The 10,492-nt window shown below is 34.9% G+C and overlaps 1 protein-coding gene across 5 annotated transcripts in view; it reads left to right on the top strand.

The window, feature by feature from the left end:
- Positions 1-10,492, top strand: part of LOC133616553 (sodium/iodide cotransporter-like) — a 54,316-nt gene that overhangs the window by 20,605 nt on the left and 23,219 nt on the right. For all 5 annotated transcript variants that reach the window (XM_072914635.1, XM_072914638.1, XM_072914636.1 and 2 more), the window contains one exon: positions 10,203-10,332. In XM_072914635.1, the coding sequence (XP_072770736.1) occupies positions 10,203-10,332 (130 nt within the window). The remainder of the gene's footprint in view (positions 1-10,202; positions 10,333-10,492) is intronic.

The following is a 10,492-nucleotide window of genomic DNA, read 5'->3' as shown; positions in this document are numbered from 1 at the left end:
CCAATTTTGGCATGATGAGTGGTCAAAAATTCAACCAGAAGCTTGCCAAAGGTTGTGGATGGCTACCAAAAGCGCCTTACTTTAACTTAACTTTATTACAGTGAAACTTGCCAAGGGACATGTAACCAAATATTAACATTGCTGTATGTATACTTTTGACCCAGCAGATTTGGTCACATTTGCAGTAATAATAAATTCATAAAAGAACCAAACTTCATGAATGTTTTTGTGACCAACAAGTATGTGCTCCAATCACTCTATCACAAAAAAAATAAGAGTTGTAGAAAGTATTGGAAACTCAAGACAGCCATGACATTATGTTCTTTACAAGTGTATGTAAACTTTTGATCGCGACTGTATATGTACGTGTGTGTATATATATATGTATGTATGTATGTGTGTATGTGTGTGTGTGTGTGTGTATATATATATATGTTTGTATATATATATATATATATATATGTGTGTGTATATATATATATATAATATATATATATATATATATATATATATATATATATATATATATATATATATATATATATATATATATGTCTTAATAAGGTTATCCAAAAAATAGTGCTCGATACCGTAGTAGAGCGCAATATATGTATGTGTGGGAAAAAAAATCACAAGACTACTTCATCTCTACAGGCCTGTTTCATGAGGGGTTCCCTCAATCATCAGGAGATCTCCTGATGATTGAGGGAACCCCTCATGAAACAGGCCTGTAGAGATGAAGTAGTCTTGTGATTTTTTTTCCCACACATACATATATATATGTGTATATATATATATATATATATATGTATATATATATATATATATATATATGTTTTTGTTTTTATTTACATTATATATTTATGTGGTAAATTTCACTACAAAATACATCTTGACTGGACTTTACAAAATGTTACCAAGTATTGAGCAAATAAATGACGTGCATACAAGTAAAAAATAACACAAATGGTGGTGAATGACATTCTGACACTACAATTGCAATAATTGCATTAATCTGATTTTTTTTTTAAATCATTTCACAGCAATACAAATAAAATAAAAAAATAGAATACAAAACTTGACACATGCAACACTCAAACCTGTTTTACATCCCTTTCACTTATTATGTGTAAATACATAGTGTAAACACCAAAGTGCAAATATTATGATGACACTTGTTATTATGGGAAGATGTGCAAATATGACTCCTTGAAAAGGGCAATTGTTGCTCCGGGGTAGGAACGAGACCAAGATGTTCGCGTTTCAAACAGTTCATCAGTGTCATAAATCCCTCAGGTTGGTATGGGCTTCGACATTGTGTGTGGTGTATAACATCTGAGGAAGTCACTTCTCTTGATAGTTGGTAACCACTGATGCTGGTAGCGCGTTACTTAGTAATGTCTTAGTCTAATATGACGTCTTTTTTCATTAACGACAAATCTCTCGTAAAAAGAAATTGTATTTCTTGCCGTCTTGGAAAATTACGTCACGTAAGAGACAAGTCACGTTTTTAGTAGAGATGTCCGATAATGGCTTTTTTGCCGATATCCGATATTCCTATATTGTCCAACTCTTAACTACCGATTCCGATATTTACGGATATATACAGTCGTGGAATTAACACATTATTATGCCTAATTTTGTTGTGATGCCCCGCTGGATGCATTAAACAATGTAACAAGGTTTCCAAAATAAATCAACTCAAGTTATGGAAAAAAATGCCAACATGGCACTGCCATATTTATTATTGAAGTCACAAAGTGCATTATTTTTTTGAACATACCTCAAAACAGCAGCTTGGAATTTGTGACATGCTCTCCCTGAGAGAGCATGAGGAGGTTGAGGTGGGCGGGGTTGAGGTGAGGGGGGTGTATATTGTACCCCCCAGAAGAGTTAGTGCTGCAAGGGGTTCTGGGTATTTGTTCTATTGTGTTTGTGTTGTGTTACGGTGCGGATGTTCTCCCGAAATGTGTTTGTCATTCTTGTTTGGTGTGGGTTCACAGTGTTCCGCATATTTGTAACAGTGTTAAAGTTGTTTATACAACCACCCTCAGTGTGACCTGTATGGCTGTTGACCAAGTATGATTTGCATTCACTTGTGTGTGTGAAAAGCCATAGGTATTATGTGATTGGACCGGCACGCAAAGACAGTGCCTTTAAGGTTTATTGGCGCTCTGTACTTCTCCCTACGTCCGTGTACCACTACGTACAGTGGTGTTTAAAAAGTCATAAATTTGACTTTTTGAAACCGATACCGGTAATTTCCGATATTACATTTTAAAGCATTTATCGGCCGATAATATCGGCAGCCCGATATTATCGGACATCTCTAGTTTTTAGCATGAGGATGACACGTGTGCGACACCGAAGTAAACAACAATGGAGGGCAGAGAGAGAAACGTGTTTTCAAGTTGGAAATACAGTCATTATTTGGAGTTAAAGAAGTTGGTCGGGCAGTATGTTGTCGTGGAAATGCTGCCCTTAATCCCAGTTGACTCGCCCTCGTTTCGTGCCATAATAAACAAGATCCTCGCTACGATCAACGCGGGCTCGCCTCACAGAACATCCTTTTCGTCTTACCATGAATTGATTAACCTGGACCCCGACTTTAACAAGTTGAAAAACTTATTCGGGTGTTACCATTTAGTGGTCAATTGTACGGAATATGTACTGTACTGTGCAATCTACTAATACAAGTTTCAATCAATCAATCAAACCTGGAGATGGAGTATGCACAGATGGGGAGCAACCTGAAAGCCACACTGAATGAGGAATAGACTTTCTGACAAGAGGTTTGAGAGGCTTTTGATAATGAGGTACAACCACTGGTTTACTCGCCCCACTCCACTGTTTGACTCATAACTTGATTATAACAATAGAACAATTAGAGCTAACATGTGGTGTTATACACTGTTTTGTAAAAGCACGCCTAGCTGCTCTGATGTTGTGAACAGGTTTAGTGTTCATAAGAAAAGTTAAACATTTAATAGTTACATTTATATTTGTAGGTTTTGCCATTGCAGTATTAGCAGTCAGGTAAAAAAGACAGTATTTATTTTATTTGATAAAAAACAAATCATTTATGTCAACTGCGGTAGGGATTGGATGGATGCTGTAAAGAAAAACTGTTTTTATAATAATATATAGATAACAAGTATTTATGTCCAGTAAAGAAAGACTGTCATTATTTATGTTTTTAATATGTGTTACGACTTGGCGAGAATGAGGACTCAGGTGCAGAAGGGGAACAATTGACACAGGCCTTATTTAAACAGTTTTCTTTGAAATCTCTTTGAACAGAGTGATTAAAACAAAGCGGCTACAGAACCTAGCTTTGATACATTAGAGAAACAAAAGACATATAGGCATAAGGCCATAAACGGAAAGTCACTCCATAGGGAGGAAAAAGGCAACAGCAAAATTACACACGAATCTAATAACAAAAAAAATCTATGATTAGCTACAAAAAGGTAAAAAAATCATGCAGAGGAGACTAGAAACTATAAACAGAAAGTACGCTACAACGAGCTGATATAACTACAAACTAGTGATGGGTCCGGCAACACCGATGCATCGGCGCATGCATCGAGCTCATAGAGCGAAACCCTGTGTCGGTGCGCGTACCGCTTTTAGAAAGTCACGTGACCGATCATGAGCTGTTTTGGTCACGTGACCGATACGCGAACTGTGTCGCACTGACGCCTCCTCTGTGCCCTATGAGCGGGTCTTTTCTACAGCCGGAGAAATAATAACTAAGAAGAAAAAGCGTCTAAAATTGAATACGTTGGAAAAACTGTTTTTTTTAAATAAAAATGTGTAAAAAAAAAAAAAAAATTTCCAGGTCCACAAGCATCCTCATTCACAACACGTTCTCTTAGATTTCCATGTTATGATACATGTTCACATTATTTATTGACTATCTAAAAAAGACAAAAAAAATATTTTTATTTAAATGAAGTTATGAAATAATCCTAAATGAAATACAATGACTTGGTTTATATTATTGTATATACTAGGTCAGTGGTTCTCAACCTTTTTTCAGCAATGTACCCCCTGTGATTTTTTTTTAAATTCAAGTACCCCTTAATCAGAGCAAAGCATTTTTGGTTGAAAAAAAAAAGACAAAGAAGTAAAATACAGCACTATGTCATCAGTTTCTGATTTATTAAATTGTATAACAGTGCAAAATATTGCTCATTTGTAGTGGTCTTTCTTGAACTATTTGGAAAAAAAGATATACAAATAACTAAAAACTTGTTGAAAAATAAACAAGTGATTCAATTATAAGTAAAGATTTATACACATAGAAGTAATCATCAACTTAAAGTGCCCTCTTTGGGGATTGTATTAGAGATCCATCTGGATTCATGAACTTAATTCTAAACATTTCTTCACACAAAAAAAAAATCTTTAACATCAATATTTATGGAACATGTCCACAAAAAATCTAGCTGTCAACACTGAATATTGCATTGTTGCATTTCTTTTCACAGTTCTTTTTGACAGACATTTTAGTGACAAACCTGAGCTTGTGCTTCACTGAGTTTTTGAACTTACATTCATATTTTGTTGAAGTATTATTCAATAAATATATTTATAAAGGATTTTTGAATTTTTGCTATTTTTAGAATATTTAAAAAAAATCTCACGTACCCCTTGGCATACCTTCAAGTACCCCCAGGGGTACGCGTACCCCCATTTGAGAACCACTGTACTAGGTCATAAAATCAGTGTCAGTTGAGTCGGTCCATAGGTTGCCTGTAGGGATTTTTAATGTCCAGCAGATGTCAGTATTTAGTGACACAGTATCGACACAGTATCAATACAGTTTTGCAATGTGTCGAAACGCTTCATGACGCCTCATCAACCCATCACTACTACAAACTAAAGCGCTCCAAGAGGAGGAAAAAAGGAAGGCAAGGCACTATGAAATAACACACACAAAACTTGATCAAAAACTTTAGCAAACGAAAATCACTCTTTCTCAGAGGAAACAAAGAAATCAATAAATAAGGCGAGGCAATACTTAACAACTTGGTTTGATGCTGTGGACAAAGGCTGGAGGTACGTGACGAGACGATATACTCTGGCACAAGACAAGAGGAGGAAGAGACATTTATACACATGAGGGAGGGTGACACAGGTGGGCACAATCAGGCAATCAGGAGAGACATCAGACCAGTGAAACGGGAGGAAGGGCAAGTGACCTGAAATGAGAGGGAGAGTTAACCTTTCAAAATAAAACAGGAAATGACAAGACAACATGAAACCAGACGAAACCCAGACAAGACTTCACCCAGGTGTGACAATATGTAAAACAAGTATTTATGTTAAGTGCAGTTGTTGATGTTAAATAAAGTGATTATTGGCAAAACCGCTTGTCATTTTTATGTTGAGTCGTAGGGGATAATGTCGGTAGCTGCATTGCTGAATGTAACTAATAAAGTAACTTGTAATCTAACTTAGTTACTTTTAAAATCAACTAATCAGGAAAGTAACTTAGTTACTTTCTAAGGAGTAATCAGTAGTTATTAATCAGATTACCTTTTCAAGGTAACTGTGGCAACACTGTTGGTAACTTTGAAAATTATATAACTGTTATCAAAAAGTTACTTGTCCTGCTAAATACTTTGTAAATTGTTTAAATCTGTTACTAACTCAGTTACTTTTGGAAAGCAGTAATTAATGACTATTTTTGTATTTGTTTGACAGGACAGTGTACATTAATAACCTCTTAAGGTTTTTTTTTTATTTCTCTTTGCTATTTGGGCTTATTGGACCCTAATTAGAATAAAAAACTAAGAATCATATTTTTATATGATGTACTTACTTAGTCCATAAGTAACAAACGTGTAATTCATGTTTAGTGACATGTTAATTCTTATTTTTACACTTTTTTTTCTCTAAATTCCATTGTATGTTATACTCTTCTAACACCACCAGGTGGCAGTATAAGTGTCCACATAAGGGCCATAAGACCCTAGTTCAGTAGTGTACACAATTTTGGAAATAAGAGCAAAAAGGTGCTGTCCACGCATGTCACCACTAAGGCCTTTAGATTAATAGACATTGCTGTAAATATACCAGAATTAGCCACAAGGCTATTTTACATCAATTGTCTCTGGACAGATGTTAAAAATGGACAACCTTAAAGCAATAATGATTAGACAAGGAAAGATCATGATGAAAGAAAAAGGCCATCAGTGCAATGAGTGACAGTGGCAAATAACATACTTATATACAATATCCTATCATTAAACTTCAGTGTACATCAGAAAATCACTGTCTAGATACAAAATAAGTGTATGTCTGACTTGCTACAAACCATGATTTTAGATGTATTTTCAAAATATTGTAAGAGGCGGACTCTCTAAAGTGCCTGGGGAGTGCGTTCCACTCCTGGGACGCTCTCACAGAGAAAGCTCTCTGGTTAAAGGAACTCTTCCTTAGTGGAACCACACAGTCTCTGCAGTGGTGTTTCATATACGTTCACACATTGGCTAAGTGGAGGTGACGATAAACCGTTAAATGACCTTGTATATTAGACAGACATTTCAGTATTTGAATACATTTCCCCAAAATTAGACGGTGGTGTTTTTGTACAAATCAATCAATCAATCAAAGTTTACTTATACAGTATAATATGGTGCAGGGGTGACATTTTCATTGTTTGTGTAAAGATTATATATAGCTATATACATAATATATAGAGAAAATAGTAGTATTAGTACTACATTGCTACTCAATGTAAGGCAGCGCTTCTCAATAATTTTATGTTACGCCTCCTATAGTAAGAAAACATTTTGCCCCTAGCCCCCACCCCCACTCTCCGCCGCAATTATAAATAATATAATTTGTCTATAAAATTGTTATTAGTACACCTCCGCATAACATTGTATCCTTGTTAACATTAAAGAAAAGAAAGAAATATAGATAAACTTACAACAAAGAATAACTTTAATAACATCGTTTTTAGTCTAGTAACAGACTATATTTGAATCTCAGTAAAACTAAAATAATGCTATTTGGTAACAGTAGAAAAGAGCATTATACACAAATACAAATAGACAGAGTAGACATTGAAAGGGTAAAAGAAACAAGATTTTTTGGTGTATTAATAGGTGATCAAATGAACTGGAAATCTCATATAAAAAACATACAACATAAGGTGGCAAAAAACATTTCAATAATGAATAAAGCAAAATACGTCCTGGGCCAAAAATCACTTCAAATTCTCTACTGCTCGCTAGTGTTACCATATCTGAGTTATTGTGTAGAAATATGAGGAAATAACTACAAATGTGCGCTACATTTGTTAACCGTGTTACAAAAAAAATCAGTTAGAATAATACATAATGTTGGATATAGAGAACATACAAACCCTTTATTTATTGAGTCAAAAATATTAAAGTTCGGTGATTTGGTAAAATTGCAAACAGCTAAAATGATGTACAAAGCAAACTAACCTGCTACCCAAGAATGTACAACAATTCTTCTCATCTAAAGAGGAGAAACATAACCTTGGAGGAAAAAATAATTTAAAACATTTGTTTGCATGTACAACACTTAGAACCTTTAGCATATCAGTATGTGGAATTAAATTATGGAATGAATTAAGTAAAGAAGTTAAACATTGTACTGATATGATCCAGTTTAAGAGGTTTTTCAAAATAATAGTGCTTACAAAGTACAAAGAAGAAGAATTATGAGAAATACTTTCAACCTTATTGAAAGTAAGATATATTCTTCATCTCAGTATGTTAATAATGACTGAATTAATTAATTACATATTACAAAACTGTTGTATATACTAATTCACAGATGTTATTTTATTATATAAAAAGGTCAGTAAATGATTCTATATATTTGTAAACGCTCTGAAGTGGGAAAGGGGTAGGATTAAATAAGCTTTGCTTCTTCCTACTCCTTTTCAGACATGATGAAAAGTGAAATGATATGAAATTGTTATGTATTATACTGTAAGTGTGTTCATGTTCGAAATGAACCAATAGAAAGAAAGTCTGTAACAGAAAAAAAATTAAGTGCATCAATTTGCCTGAAATAAAAAATATATAAATCTTTATTTAAACTATAAAAATGTTGACTGACTTGATCCATTTGATACTAAAAATTAAATTAAATAAACTTAATAAATAATAATAGATTAAAATTATTCAGCAACATTAACTCAAGAGCACCATATATAAAACATTAATTTACATAAACAAAATGAATGAAAAATTTGCTGATTTTGAAAAAAATCTAAATGAGGAAGTCGGGATTAATTGTTACAATGAGCACGTTTGTAGTGTACAGCTTTTCAAAGTGGGGTTTGAAGCATGGTTCTGCATGATACTGGTAAAACTTGTTTCCTGGGGTCACACCTAGTGTGTGTGTGACTATCGTTGGGACTTTAACTTTACTGTCAGACGACGACAGTCATCGAAGCGTATTTTCCCCACGTTAGCATTGAGGTATTGTGTGGCAAAACGATTGCTGTGGATAGACTACTTGGCTTAAAAGACGTTTCGCCTCTCATCCAAGTAGGCTTCATCAGTTCATTCTCATAGACTTAGATTGGCCAGATCTAGTCTTAGACTTAGATTAGTCAGATCTAGTTGAGTGGCTGGTGCCCATACCTCAGAATAAACATTGGGGGTTTTGGTACCAGTCGGTAGACTAGTTCAGACCAATTTAAGTCTAAGACTAGATCTTCCAAGACAAACCAAACAGTCCAGTTTAGATCGATTGAATGCCCTGAGATTACAATGACATGGATGAATGAGAACATTCATAGACATGTTTCTAAACATTGTGGGTTGGATACCCTAAAAATGGTGCGGGAATATGAAAGGTTGGCTTGTAAGGTTGCAGACTACCGCAACCACCTCAGGTTTAACCTGAGATGTGGACAATATGGCCTCATACCCACAAGCCTAGGCCTTCGTTCCACCACGAAAGGCCACAAGACAGACACAATTCTGCTGAAAGCACAAAAACAACTCTTGAAGGAGAGAGTAAGGCAAGTCAATTTTACATTTGAAAGACTTAGAGTAAAATCTGATTAAATACTCCTCAAATTGCATAATATCTTGCCTGACGAGGTTTGTGAAAAGGTAAAGAATTTCACAATCAAAGCCCAACTTACACAACACAACAGACCCAAAGTAAGACAAACAAAAGTTTCAAAAATTACAAATTAATAACACCTACACACCGCAAGCACTCATTTGGAGGCAAACAACTGGGAACTCAACTGATTATGAATCACATAATGGATGGGTGAAGAATTTGTCCAGCAGAAATCTTACCCAAACAGAAAAACAATACTATCTAAGAAAAATATATGTCAATACTATACTTGAAAAACAGATTTGTATTAAATGTATTTTCAATTTTTTTTGCCTTTTTAAAGATATGCGTCATAGCAAATCATGCGATGACGTTTATATCGACCACGCCCCTAACCACACCCCCACAGGTATTTTGGCAATTTCGGGGAAACCCTGACAATAACAAAATAAAAATGTCTTACAGTTCGATCATGCTTTGTCAGAGATGTTTTGTAATGTCATTCTGTGATATTTGCACCTAAAGAAGTGAAGTGAAGTGAATTATATTTATATAGCGCTTTTCTCTAGTGACTCAAAGCGCTTTACATAGTGAAACCCAATATCTAAGTTACATTTAAACCAGTGTGGGTGGCACTGGGAGCAGGTGGGTAAAGTGTCTTGCCCAAGGACACAACAGCAGTGACTAGGATGGTGGAAGCGGGGATCGAACCTGCAACCCTCAAGTTGCTGGCACGGCCACTCCACCAACCGAGCTATACCGCCCCACAAAGTAATGCTCGTACATCAGTTTAGGAATACGGGGTGATTTTTCTGGCTGTTGAAACATTGTGTAAATACTTTTATAACATGTTCTGGTCGAGTGCTCAATTACAGAATGATTGGCAGGCCCAATATTACATTTTATTAATTAATAGAGAAGGTTAAAACATTGTCATGCAGCAATATGAAGCCACCTCCCCTGAAAATTACCTGTCTAGGGTACACTTATTAATGATGAAAATGTATACCTATCTGTGATTATTGTGATTAATTTTGAGTTAACTATGAACAAAATGCGATTAATCGCGATTGAATATTTTTTTTGTTTGACAACCAAAGTATTAATTAAATATTGAGTTTTTTCCACAGGGCATTATTTGTCAACCAGTTGGGCCTTTACCTAATTGTGAGCAGTGCAATAGCCTGCGGCATCGTCATGTTTGCTTATTATATCAACTGCGATCCACTGAAGTCCGGCATATTGTCTTCACCTGATCTAGTAAGTTCAGCTCTGCATTCTTCAGCATTGTTAACAAAGCACAAACATTACTTTGTCTTAATTTTTCTTTGAATATTACCTGTGTCTGAGTGTCCCTGATTCATTCTATGTCGTGTAATACTCATGATGTAAATTTCCAATGTTAAAAGCATTAAACATT

Source organism: Nerophis lumbriciformis, linkage group LG14 (assembly GCF_033978685.3).
Source record: "Nerophis lumbriciformis linkage group LG14, RoL_Nlum_v2.1, whole genome shotgun sequence".
In the NCBI taxonomy this organism is placed as follows: domain Eukaryota; kingdom Metazoa; phylum Chordata; class Actinopteri; order Syngnathiformes; family Syngnathidae; genus Nerophis; species Nerophis lumbriciformis.
Note: the sequence above shows the minus strand (reverse complement) of the source record. Positions and strands in the feature narration are given on the sequence as shown.